The 13,567-nt window shown below is 50.3% G+C and overlaps 1 protein-coding gene and 1 long non-coding RNA gene across 4 annotated transcripts in view; one reads left to right on the forward strand and one right to left on the reverse strand.

Annotated features, from left to right (window-relative positions):
* The window catches only part of LRRC51 (leucine rich repeat containing 51), a 12,302-nt gene extending 2,329 nt beyond the window's left edge, over window positions 1-9,973 (reverse strand). For 2 of the 3 annotated variants that reach the window (XR_012800070.1, XM_075592807.1), the window contains exons 1-5: window positions 9,662-9,972; window positions 6,619-6,719; window positions 3,778-3,983; window positions 2,040-2,188; window positions 1-480 (exon numbers count right to left, since the gene is read on the reverse strand). The exon at window positions 1-480 is cut by the window's left edge. Coding sequence is in view for 2 of the 3 variants with exons in the window: in XM_075592807.1 (XP_075448922.1) it covers window positions 342-480; window positions 2,040-2,188; window positions 3,778-3,983; window positions 6,619-6,697 (573 nt within the window). In the remaining variant the exon portion in view is untranslated. Of the gene's footprint in view, window positions 481-2,039; window positions 2,189-3,777; window positions 3,984-6,618; window positions 6,720-9,661 lie in introns of all 3 variants that reach the window. The other variant, XM_075592808.1, reaches the window with a different exon arrangement.
* LOC142490473 (uncharacterized) lies at window positions 9,597-12,910 on the forward strand. Its single transcript, XR_012800072.1, has 2 exons — window positions 9,597-10,257; window positions 12,305-12,910. It is a non-coding gene; the product is annotated as an uncharacterized LOC142490473 (long non-coding RNA).
* Window positions 12,911-13,567: the final 657 nt, after the last annotated feature.

Here is a 13,567-nt window from a genome sequence, read left to right on the forward strand (position 1 = left end):
TTATAATCACATTTGTTTGGTCACCCTCTTTTAAAGACTAAAAAACAGGAATGGCCAACTCCAGTCCTCAAGGGCTACCAACAGGTCAGGTTTGCAGGATATCCCTGCGTCTGCACAGGCGGCTTAATCAGTGGCTCACTCATGACTGAGCCACCTGTGCTGAAGCAGGGATATCCTGAAAACCTGACCTGCTGGCGGCCCTGGAAGTTGGCGACGGGAAGGCGCGCAGTGAAGACACAGAACATGCTACCCCCCCTGTTGCCCTTTGGTGAATCCTTCCTAATATCTTTGTTTATTCCTTATCTTGCACACTGATCAAAGGGCGCGTTGATCGCTACAGGTCACTCGTCTTTGATCCTCTTCGCACGCTTGGGCCTCACGTTCATGCGTCGCCACACCTCGGCGGTGACTCTGTCTTGCTTGGTGACTCCGCTGAAGTCGAAGGATTTCAGATGCGGCAGCACAGACAAAACGTAGGACCTGGGGGGGGGGGGGGAGTAAGGAGGGACATGTCGTGGGCAGTGTTACTGTAACAAGGTGAGCTTGGTTATAGCGTTAACCCTTTCTGTGCCAGAGAGCCACTCTACACCCGGTGTCACCATGTATATGGCACAGTTCCCACACGCTGCGGCCTTGGAGACACAGACTGAGTGAGAGGTAGGAGGGGGGTATTTACACAATATCGCCACTAGGGACAACCTTGCCCCAGCAGCCAGTACAAAAGCTCAGATGCAATTGGGAGATGGCAATTAACTTTTCTGTTGGCGACCATATGTAGTGGGCGTCTTACACCCCCGCCCCAAAAAAACAAACCAAAAATACAAACTACGAATACATTGGGAACTGGGCAGATCCCACAGGTGGCTCGAGCTCTGATCAGCTCTCTTTGTTCAGAGATATTAAACATTTTTATAAATAAAAACACAATTCTGACAATGTGGGGACTGCAGCATTAAAGCCCCCGCTCTGTAAGGTCTGTGCCCCCTAGTTTGGCAAGAATAGCCACCTTTGTTGCCAGAGCTTTACATTTTCAGGACGGAGAAAGAATAACATTACTTCCTAGGCCTCTGCGGTCTCCCAATACCCCCGTTATACTGTAACTCCTCTGGATGGAGTTTGCTTTCCCCTCAGTGTCCCCGTTATATTATTCTCCCTTGTATTAAAGCAGAAGTCCAAGTGGCACACGTACATTTATTTTTACATTTAAGCAGGGGGTCTCCAGAGCGGAACCGCAATGATTTCACCTCTGGGGACCCCCTGCTTCCCGAGATACTTACAAGGGGGTGCAGGTATCGCTCTGCTGTTTAAAGCTCCCGCATCACGCGGACCAATAGGAAGCCGCAAGGGATGATGTCACGGCTTCCTATTGGCCGGTGTGTGACGCATCACGACGCATCGTGTATTTCGATATCCCCAACTAGCCCACCCAGAGCCGCTATCGTCCTACTTACCTCCTTGGGTGGTGCCAGTAGCAGCTCCGGGAGGGCTAGCTGGGGATATCGAAACGGCGGCTTAAATGTCTTGCGTCACACCGGCCAATAGGAAGCTGTCGCATCATCCCTTGCGGCTTCCTCTAGGCCCGCGTGACGCGGGAGCTTTAAACTGTAGAGAGATACTTACCTCCAGAAGGGGGTGCCGGTATCTCGAGAAGCAGGGGGTCCCAGGAGCTGAAATCAACGCAGACCCCCTGCTTCAAATCTATTGAAAAAAATGAAAACAATACATGTCGTTTGGGACTATTGCTTTAACGTCATCTTGTATAAGCTCTCTGTAAAGTGCTGCGTACACTGGCTGTCCCTATATAAATAAAACCATTCAACTGAGGAACTAATGCGTTCAAATCCCACGGAGGCAGTGACCCGGGCTTTGCAGCTTTTAAACAACTCGTAGCAGCCATCTTTATAAAGGTCCGGAGAGAATTAATCGAGCCATAGGGCTGCATCACTAGCTCTGGGATTCTAGTGGGAGGCGTTTGCCCATTCCCGCCCTCAGAGTCCCCTGCCGTGGACGGGCAGAGAGTGGTCGTGGCGGGTGCTCACCTGTAGCCTTTCTCTCCCTCTATGGGGTTGCCGTGCAGGGTGAGAGTCTTGAGGTTGGGCAGGGCTGCCAGCTTATCCACCTCGGACAGCTTGCTGATGCTGTTGCCGTGGAGGTTGAGGACGGTCAGGTTGCTGTATGTAGTCAGGACCTGGGGGAGGAGGAGAATTCAGTTATCAACGTGCAGCAGCTCTGACTTGTACCTGAAGACGGTTGCTATGGAACATTTGATGTGTATGTGCTGCCCTTCTACCCGATAAAGAAGCATGCAATATCCATGTGTTTATTTATTTTAATAAATCAGTTCTGTAGTGTTAGATAATACTTAGTACATTTTTTAAATTCCACTCTTAATGCGTTTTAATATATTGAACATCCTTTGATTCCTATAGCGGGTTTTAGTCCATCTCCCCAGCAGTGCAAGATGTTTGCAACACTTTCGTGTGTGATAATTTGTTGCCAATATTCCCAGCCATTTGAGCTGCAAACTGTAACAATAGCGAATGTTACCTTAGTAATAAGAATACCTTGTAGCTGCTGAGTTACACTGACTGAAAGACGGATTGAAACGAAAAGGCGGCCATTTAGAGAACCCTGGGAAGGAGGATCTTTGCTCATCGATTTATGGGAGAACGAATCGATTGGCAGCTTAGGTAATTCATTTTTAATAAAAAGGTAATCAAAGGCAGCTTATATTAAAATAAATAAAATACATAAGCATTTGTTGAAGTCCGCTTGGACCGCCCCTTGTTGTGGTGTACCTCATGACAGAGACCTGAAAGTTTGCCAGCGATGTTTCCGGGTTATTGGGGGGATTTTAATGGTACTAGTCTCTGGCCGTAGAGGTGTACTTGTAATGCTGCAAATGTGAGAAATACTTACCTTACCTCCGGCATTCTGACATCACGTGACCCCCAGTGTCATTTGGCGCCGCATCGCCAGACGCCGTCTGAGCCAAGGTAAGGGAAGTTACAGAGGCCTTCGCCACTCCCCCGGCATTTCATATAATTTCAGGGCCTCCGTAACCGCCGCGCCCCCCGCAGAGAATCTCACGGCCCCCCTGGCGGGCGCGCCCTTTAGTTTGCGCACCCCTGCACTTAGGTATGGCGACATTATGAGGGGCCAAATCGGCCTAGAACAGTCTGGATACTTATCTATACAGAAGGACTATCGTACGCTAATCACTTGGTACTGCTTGCCGTTAACACTGGATTATATTAGTAATTTCTGCTACACACCAGGCTTTTATTGCATTTTGTGTGTTGTGTTATCATTGTGTTGCACAATGTGTTTTACCGTTCACACCATTTCATACCTGCACGCATTAGTAGGGTTGTGAGCGCAGTAAGAGCTGTGACTTTGCTCTGCTTCTCATTACTAATTTGAACCACCTGCTATGCACCACCATTCGCGTACTCATTACACACGTTTTAGATTGTAAACTCTTTGGGGCAAATTCCCCTTTCATCCAATGTTTAGGTCTTTATTCTATGCACTTCTAACCATGAGGGTTATTCACGAAACTGCGATAGTGTCAAATGAGGCACTGTGGCGTGAAAACTGGGATTGTGGCAGGCTCAGTTTAATAAATGCTCCCATGGTGTACTCTATTCCGCAGTACTCTTTGTTGTGTAACATTTCTGTATAAGTGCTACATAAAACAACACACATACATGTGGCAGTGTACAACGTATGGGTCCTAACAAGCAGTAGCAAACCCCAGGGTGTCGGTGGACTTACAGGGTCAATGGTGGACACGTCGTTGAAGGACAGGTCTATCCAGGAGAGCTGGCGGGGATCGCTGAGTAGCTTGTTGATCATCTCCTCGAAGCCGTTGAGGTCTGTCAGGGTGTTGTTGTTCAGCCGCACGGCCTGGCTCAGCAAAAGCCCAGACTCACAACACTTCATAGCCTTCAGCCCCATGCGGGGGTCTTCCAGCAGCACATCTGTGCGGAGGAGCAGGAGCGAGAGCAGAGAATGAGAACCGCTACACACTGGTGCATAAGACCGGGGTCCATCATCCATCACCCAACCCTGGATTCAGCTGCAGGGTCCTCTCTCTGACTCAATGCATAGTCCCCCAAAGGACAGTGGCATGTGCCCATGAAACATGTCAAGGGCGGTCACATTTAGGTAGAGCGACCGTTGATACATTCTCTCTCATTTTGACTAGGAACGTGCGTGCTCGGCACACACATCCCGTTTTACCCATTTGCACTTCTATATGCATAGTGACTGTGTGCTTCAGTGTGTGTCTCTGCGCGCGCGCGTGTGCTTCAGTGTGCGTCTCTGCGCGCGCGTGTGCTTCAGTGTGCGTCTCTGCTCGCGCGTGTGCTTCAGTGTGCGTCTCTGCTCGCGCGTGTGCTTCAGTGTGCGTCTCTGCGCGCGCGTGTGCTTCAGTGTGCGTCTCTGCGCGCGCGTGTGCTTCAGTGTGCGTCTCTGCGCGCGTGTGTGCTTCAGTGTGTGTCTCTGCGCGCGCGCGTGTGCTTCAGTGTGCGTCTCTGCGCGCGCGTGTGCTTCAGTGTGCGTCTCTGCGCGCGCGTGTGCATCAGTGTGCGTCTCTGCGCGCGCGTGTGCTTCAGTGTGTCTCTGCTCGCGCGTGTGCTTCAGTGTGTGTCTCTGCGCGCGCGTGTGCTTCAGTGTGCGTCTCTGCGCGCGCTTGTGCTTCAGTGTGCGTCTCTGCGCGCGCGTGTGCTTCAGTGTGCGTCTCTGCGCGCGCGTGTGCTTCAGTGTGCGTCTCTGCGCGCGCGTGTGCTTCAGTGTGCGTCTCTGCGCGCGCGTGTGCTTCAGTGTGCGTCTCTGCGCGCGCGTGTGCTTCAGTGTGCGTCTCTGCGCGCGCGTGTGCTTCAGTGTGCGTCTCTGCGCGCGCGTGTGCTTCAGTGTGCGTCTCTGCGCGCGCGTGTGCTTCAGTGTGCGTCTCTGCGCGCGCGTGTGCTTCAGTGTGCGTCTCTGCGCGCGCGTGTGCTTCAGTGTGCGTCTCTGCGCGCGCGTGTGCTTCAGTGTGCGTCTCTGCGCGCGCGTGTGCTTCAGTGTGCGTCTCTGCGCGCGCGTGTGCTTCAGTGTGCGTCTCTGCGCGCGCGTGTGCTTCAGTGTGCGTCTCTGCGCGCGCGTGTGCTTCAGTGTGCGTCTCTGCGCGCGCGTGTGCTTCAGTGTGCGTCTCTGCGCGCGCGTGTGCTTCAGTGTGCGTCTCTGCTCGCGCGTGTGCTTCAGTGTGCGTCTCTGCTCGCGTGTGCTTCAGTGTGCGTCTCTGCGCGCGTGTGCTTCAGTGTGCGTCTCTGCGCGCGCGTGTGCTTCAGTGTGCGTCTCTGCGCGCGCGTGTGCTTCAGTGTGCGTCTCTGCGCGCGCGTGTGCTTCAGTGTGTCTCTGCGCGCGCGTGTGCATCAGTGTGTCTCTGCGCGCGCGTGTGCTTCAGTATGTCTCTGCGCGCGCGTGTGCTTCAGTGTGTGTCTCTGCGCGCACGTGTGCTTCAGTGTGTGTCTCTGCGCGCGCGTGTGCTTCAGTGTGCGTCTCTGCGCGCGCGTGTGCTTCAGTGTGCGTCTCTGCGCGCGCGTGTGTTTCGGTGCGTCTCCGCGCGCTCGTGTGTGTTTCGGTGCGTCTCCGCGCGCGCGTGTGTTTCGGTGCGTCTCCGCGCGCGCGTGTGTTTCAGTGTGTGTCTCTGCGCGCGTGTGTTTCAGTGTGTGTCTCTGCGCGCGTGTGTTTCAGTGTGTGTCTCTACGCATGTGTGTTTCAGTGTGTGTCTCTACGCATGTGTGTTTCAGTGTGTGTCTCTACGCATGTGTGTTTCAGTGTGTGTCTCTACGCATGTGTGTTTCAGTGTGTGTCTCTACGCATGTGTGTTTCAGTGTGTGTCTCTACGCATGTGTGTTTCAGTGTGTCTCTACGCATGTGTGTTTCAGTGTGTGTCTCTACACATGGGTTTCAGTGTGTGTCTCTACGCATGTGTGTTTCAGTGTGTCTCTACGCATGTGTGTTTCAGTGTGTGTCTCTACGCGTGTGTGTTTCAGTGTGTCTCTACGCATGTGTGTTTCAGTGTGTGTCTCTACACATGGGTTTCAGTGTGTGTCTCTACGCATGTGTGTTTCAGTGTGTGTCTCTACGCATGTGTGTTTCAGTGTGTGTCTCTACGCATGTGTGTTTCAGTGTGTGTCTCTACGCGTGTTTCAGTGTGTGCCTCTGCGCGTGTGTGCATCTCTGCGCGTGTGTGCATCTCTGCGCTTGTGTGCATATCTGTCTCTGCACGTGTCCGCGCGCATCTCTCGGTGCGTGTCTCTGTGTGTGCGGCATCTGCCAGCCGGCGCCAACTGAACAGGCGTGCCCAGCCGCCGCACCCACACCTACTGCGCAGGCACGCCGAACTGGCGCATGCGCGCCAAGCTGGTAGCACTGCCAGCCTCTTCTGCCAGCAGTGACGTCACGTCCATGACTGCACTTCCATCACCATGGAGGCGATTTACTCCAAGGGAAATTGTCATTTGGTAGGTGCCAGCATAGAAGTTTCACTTCAAGAGGAATGAGGACTGAGAAATGGCGAGGGTCTTGGAGTGGAAGACCCCGATTTGCACAACAGCACCCTTATCTTACCTTCCATACTGTTGATGCATTTGAAGGAGAAATCTACAGGGGGTCCAGGAAGGGAATCTTTGTGAATTATTTTGCTCATCTTTGGAAGATTTCCACAATACCTAAAAAAAAATAATAATAATATATATTGTATTCACTTTAACCTTTTCAATGCCATAATTTCCCATTAAACCATTCAGTACCCGTGGGAATTAGTAACAGAACTTAGCTACTGATCTGATCCCGTCAGATTTACTGGCTGGCAAAGGTCAGGGATCAATTAGATCTGGTTGACATGATCTCCCTCTAATAAACCCTTGCTGCCGGTGATCATGCAAGTTGCTGGAATGTAGATACTAAGCAATCCTTTCAGCAATGTTTTTATTCTTCATTTCCCCACCACGGACAGACGTCAGGCTCAGCCTTGCCTCTTCCCTACTTCCACTATTGTGAAGTGGGAGTGTGGTTGTTCTTCTCCAGGTCATCTGGAACTACACCTGTTAATAGTGACTGGGTAATAGTTATGTTAATGGTGTTACCAACACGCCGCATAGCTCTTAATATCCTAGGAAGTATTCAACCTGGCCCCACTGACTTGTCCACGTCCAGCTTCAGATTACAGAGCCAGTATAACCAGACTCATACGGAGACCCAAAAGGTCGAAACAGCCTTGTGCGAGTAGGCTTACTGGCTCTGCACTTCGTAACCCAGGCTGTGCTGAAAAGCTGTGTAATGCAGCGGGCATTAGCTTATTGGGGATCCATGTCAAAATGAATTTGAAGCAAAAAAGATGACACGGTGTGCTCATTTGCATGTCATTTCCCAGAATCCCTGGCTGCACTGGCAGTAGTGTATACTAGGAGATAATGGGGAAGGGCAGGGCTGCAGACCTGTCTGAAACATGTGAATGTGCTCACACGGGGGAATTTAATTTGCTTAAAGTTATAGTGGGACTTTCTCCTCTGAGAACGGCCTGGTGTCCAACTCCTTTCTATTTATATTCCTGTTACCCTACACCGTGGTCCCTCACCTTCAGCTGTGAAGACCGAGCACAAATAATGATTACGGTGGTAATCTACTTAGCCATACCTTTGTCTCTACAGGACCATCCTCTGTCTTTATTGTTACAATTCATTTTACTTAACTACCTAAAAACACACGACTCTGCGTGGCTTTAATTGGATCAGTGCCAGAGGCCTCTCAAATGAACCTGTTTGCACACAAACTGGTCCCGTGCTAGGAGAAAACAGGCGCTTTGCTTTATATTAATAAAACACAGCCTTGAAACACAGTGATGTATTCTGCACTGCAGGGCCCTCTGCGTTCCCGTTGCTCAATGTGTACTACAGAACGGCCCCGCCAGGCACCCCATACAGTCAGCATTGTATGCAGGCGTTGTCTCATTTAGCTCTGTTTGCATGGAAAGCACTCTAGAAGTACAGATAGCTCAGTGCTACATATGCAGTTTGCACACACGCCCAGGGTCACGGATCTGTATCAGTCTCACTTGATGTGTAGCATAAAGCAGTCCCGGAGGAAAAATTAAACACGTGCACACCTTTCATTAAGAAAATGGTATTTGGTTTGTGAATGTACTTTGTGCGTTGTTTCACAGGCCTCTGTGGCTGCAATGGGGTCATATATACAGCACAGCACCCAGCCCGCCCTACAAACTGAAGATTGAACAGATTCAAATATTTCCTAGTTAAGGTAAGAGGAAGTTTGGGTGTGTAGGGGTTATATATTCAGTAGGAGAAAGTATGCGGCCTTGGTGCCACTTTACTGCACAATAAATTGCAGCTCCACCTTGCAGTTCAGAGGTGAATAGGATTACAGCAAGCGTGCTCGCTCTTATCTCAGAACATTTGAATGAGTAACAACAAAACAGCCTTTTCCTCCAAAATAATACAGCTTAACCCGGGGGTGCTCAACTCCAGTCCTCAAGTCCATCAAGGGGTTGCTGGGGAGGGGGGTAAAGATATATATATATTATTTGTCTATTTCCCCATGTATGGTAAGATTAAGTTTATCAGGTCTTTTATACCATATTTACACTCTGCATCTGGACCAACAGCCTGCGATTGCGCTTGCGTTGCCGCCACCCTCAAATTGACTAATGCCTATGAGGCCGCTCCGTGTGCATGACAGAGCACACTGGCACGACTGCGATTTGAAGAGACAAATTTTTTTGTCTTTTCACGCGCTGGTGTGTGACGTCAGCACCACGTGAGCTGGTTCAGCCAATGAGAGCGAACCAGCTTCGTGATGCATCCGCCACGCCCCCAAATCACCTCCCCAAGCTCCTGCAGCCATAGGCTGCGATTTTACAGAAAAACACCCGTAGTGTCACCTGTAACTACACCACTCGGCGCAAAAACAAATTTTGAAAACGCATCAACTGTCTCCCACTTTGCAGTAGCAAGCGACAGTTGAATTTGGTATAGCCACTTTCACTTATGTATTAAACTTGTTTTTTGCATCGCGTGGTGTCGCTACGGGCGACACCACGGGCGTTTTTCTGTATATTCGCAGCCATAGGCAGAGCTCATACACTCCACCTGCTTGCGAGAGTGCGAGCTCAACTTGCTGCGCGGTTGGAAGCAGAAACGATCTCTGCTCATAGCGCCGGCAGCAATGCGGGGGCGGATGCGTCACCAAGCTGGTTCGCCCTCATTGGCTGAATCAGTTCACGTGACACCGCCGTCCTGCGGCAACGCGCGAAATTACAACATTTCTTCGTCTCTTCAAATCGCAGTCGCACCAGGCCATTGGAGGTTGACGCCCATGCGCAGGCTGTATAATCTCAGCCATATTCACAGATCACTGGGGCTGCAGGAGTGGGGGAGGCTACACGCATGGTCGCATGCAGTGTGTGTGAGTATATATATATATATATATATATATATATATGTATATATATATATGTATATATATATATATATATATATATATATATATATAAATATACACACACACACACACACACACACCACCGAAATACATCTTATATTGCCAGAATCTGAGGTGTGATGGTGACCTGCGCACCATATGTATTTGTCCCCACCTTGTATCTGTTTACCGTGATGTGTCTCCTCACTGCTCCCTGGGTGAGGAGCTGGCGGGTGGTGGGGCCTGAGTGGGCCGCGACCTGCTCAGTCTGTACACCCAGGCGCCACGCGTTTCCATGACAACCAGGGACGCGTCGCCGACTTCCATTGTCTCTGCGCAGGCGTGAAGTCACGCCCCCCCCAGGCACGCTTGGAAATGTTGTCCGGCACGCAATTAGCACAGTACCCGGAAGTAATGCCAATGACATCAAGGTGTTCAGTGCGCGCTTATGAGGCTGCCTGCGTTCCAAGCCTCGTCATGGTTGCAACGCGATGGCTGTACCACTCACGCGCAACTGATAGGGACGGGTCACAAGCCAGGCCAGCCAATCATCTGATGGAAGCAAAAAGGAGGCAGCCAATGAGCTCTGGCATAGGCTTCCTATTTACAGCAGTGGGGTTATGGTGTTCTAGGGGCACACATGGACACTTTTTTTTTTCTTAATAAACTTTATTTAACATTGGAACAAAAAACAAAAGGCATACAGTATATGTAAAGTGAGCAGGCGCCACGGTTATGCTGGTAGCAGAGAGAGGAGCAGCTGCATGTAAGGTGTGTGCAATTGTGTCTTTTTGAAGTGAAACTTCTTTGGTGGCACCTACAGAGTTCTGATGGGGAAATAAAAATCTCGTTGCGTCTAACGAAAATGTTACGTTATGCGCAGAAGGGGCCGGCAGACTCCGCGCATGTGCACAAGGGGCCGGCAGACTCCGCGCATGTGCACAAGGGGCCGGCAGACTCCGCGCATGTGCACAAGGGCCCGGCAGACTCCGCGCATGTGCACAAGGGGCCGGCAGACTCCGCGCATGTGCAGAAGGGGCCGGCAGACTCCGCGCATGTGCACAAGGGGCCGGCAGACTCCGCGCATGTGCAGAAGGGGCCGGCAGACTCCGCGCATGTGCAGAAGGGGCCGGCAGACTCCGCGCATGTGCACAAGGGGCCGCCTGATGCCCCGCCTGCGCAGAAGGGGCCGTCTGATGCTGCGCATGTGCAGAAGGTGCTGCCGGACTCCGTATGCGCAGAAGGGGCCGCCTGACGCCGCACATGCGCAGAAGGGGCCGTCTCATGCCGCGCATGCGCAGAAGGGACCGGCAGACTCCGCGAATGTGCAGAAGGGGCCGGCAGACTCCGCGCATGTGCAGAAGGGGCCGGCAGACTCCGCGCATGTGCAGAAGGGGCCGGCAGACTCCGCGCATGTGCAGAAGGGGCCGGCAGACTCCGCGCATGTGCAGAAGGGGCCGGCAGACTCCGCGCATGTGCACAAGGGGCCGGCGGACTCCACGCATGTGCACAAGGGGCCGGCAGACTGCGCATGTGCAGAAGGGGCCGCCTGATGCCCCGCCTGCGCAGAAGGGGCTGCCTGATGCTGTGCATGCACAGAAGGTGCTGCCGGACTCCGTATGCGCTGAAGGTGCCGCCTGACGCCGCGCATGTGCAGAAGGTGCCGCATGACGCCGCGCATGTGCAGAAGGGGCCGCCTGACGCTGCGCATGTGCAGAAGGTGCCGCATGACGCCGCGCATGTGCAGAAGGGGCCGTCTGATGCCCCGCATGCGTAGAAGTGGCCGGCAGACTCCGCGCATGTGCAGAAGGGGCCGTCTGATGCCGCGCATGCGTAGAAGGGGCCGGCGGACTCCGCATGTGCAGAAGGGGCCGTCTGATGCCGCGCATGCGTAGAAGGGGCCGGCAGACTCCGCGCATGTGCAGAAGGGGCTGTCTGATGCCGCGCATGCGCAGAAGGGGCCGGCGGACTCCGCGCATGTGCAGAAGGTGCTGCCGGATTCTGTATGCGCACAAGGTGCCGCCTGACACCGCGCATGCGCAGAAGGTGCCGCCTGACGCCGCACATGTGCAGGAGGGGCCGCATGACGCCGCGCATGCACAGAAGGTGCCGTCTGATGCCGCACATGCGCTGAAGCGCTGGACTCTGTGCATGTGCATAAGGGGCAGCACATGTGCTGAAGGGAGGGCACCCCCCAAACACACACACACACCTCCCCCACCCCACACCACTGTTACTAGAAGAATTCCAAGTGAGTATAAATATATGCTATTGCAAATAAAAAAGGCAGAAGTGGAAAACATGCAAGGTGTGTAAACACATAACCCATGAATTGTATATAGATTAATATAATATAGTAATTGTAATGATAATGAAAAGAAAAAAAAGATGGTGTTTGTGCCGAGCACGCGCGTCCTAAGTCAAGGTCTTTGCAACCTGTGTTTTTTTATGATTTTACATTGAATGAAAAACTTTTGAGAGTAACGGCAATTAGATACTTTAAAATCCAAAATATATGTGTCTTACTTTAGTTATCATAAGTCAATTATATCATGTATTCCAAGTGATGGTATGAAAATTTCGACACAAAAATAAATAAAATAAATGTATACTCTCAAATATTTTTTATTGAATTAAAAACATCACCACCACAAATACAATTTCAGTGACAAAGCACAAAGAAGTTTCACTTACAATGCGCGTGCCCTGCACACTTTTTTTTACTTGCAGAATGCTTCTTCTATAGCCTGAAATTGTGTATAATTACAAATTGATTGACCATTCGATGTTATCCTGTGCGGGGGGTTTTTTTTTGTAGGTGACTTTGCAAAAGGATAGTGGAAGAATTGAAGAGATTTATTTCCGTAGAGAATTAAAGAAAATCAAACGGCCACGCTGAGGGGGCCGCTGGTCCAAGTGCGCATAAATCTACATCTCCATGACCGTTCTTCAAAATGATGGAGTTTCTGGAAGAGCAAATGCTGGCTGCAAAAACGCTGTCAAATCTTGAGGCGACTGGAAGTATGGAAGACGCTGCTGAAGACGTAACATTGGATGAAGATTCATTGGGCGAGGCAGCGACACCCCCAGAACTGCAGGCCAAAAAACCAAAGGGGTCGAACGAATTAAAAAAACAATTGATTCATTTAGAAGAAAAAAAATTGGAAATGATGAGTCATGTTTTTAAAGACCCTGTAGACGAAGAGTTGGACTTTTTCAAAAGTCTAATTCCATATATAAAACAATTGGACCAAGTATCAAAATTAATGGTGCGACAAGAGATCCAAGCCGTTGTTATGAGGGCGGTACAAAAATTCGAACAAAATAAGTTGTAAAAAGTTGTTGTTGTACATGGAGTTTGGTAACTTTTCAACCTGTTAAATTGTTTTTCCTATTCCACTTGTTAATACATTTTTTTACTGAATACCATGTCTGTTTTTACTCTCATTTAAAAATAGTATGTAGCAACATTTATTTTATAACAAATTGATAAACATTGTAACAATATGATATTGCATATTTAAAACAGTAATACAATAGAATACAGGACCACTACTTCAGATTTATCACGTTTATTGGTTATGAACAATTATTAAACACTATTTTGCCATGGGACCGCTTCAGCATTAAAATAATCTTTGCGTGAATCACACATGCATTTGGCCATGTTTTCAGGTGCATTATTTCCCCTATATCTACGAAGCTGGGTAGCAGGTATGGGTCAACATAGGCACACTTTCCAATCAGTAGTGCCTACCAAATCAATAACAATATTATGCAGTAATGCCACACATTTTATAATTCTCATTGCATTTGGCACAGACATTTCTATAGACACAGATACCCAGCAAGCTCTCAGAACCCCCACCTCCCCCCCCCCCCCCCAAAGTGTTAGGACCTGCGAACTGGTCATGCCTTGAAAGTGGCTCACAGGCTTATGCGCTTTGGCCAAAGGGTTAACTAAATGACCATTTTTCAAGAGATATATAGGTATTTCACTGTGTATTTTTGTCACATTGGATGTTGCTCTGGACTTCTTTGTTTCTTGTTTTAGAAATTTCTATAGCTTTTAATAGTAATC

Source organism: Ascaphus truei, chromosome 3 (genome assembly GCF_040206685.1).
Source record: "Ascaphus truei isolate aAscTru1 chromosome 3, aAscTru1.hap1, whole genome shotgun sequence".
Classification (NCBI taxonomy): domain Eukaryota; kingdom Metazoa; phylum Chordata; class Amphibia; order Anura; family Ascaphidae; genus Ascaphus; species Ascaphus truei.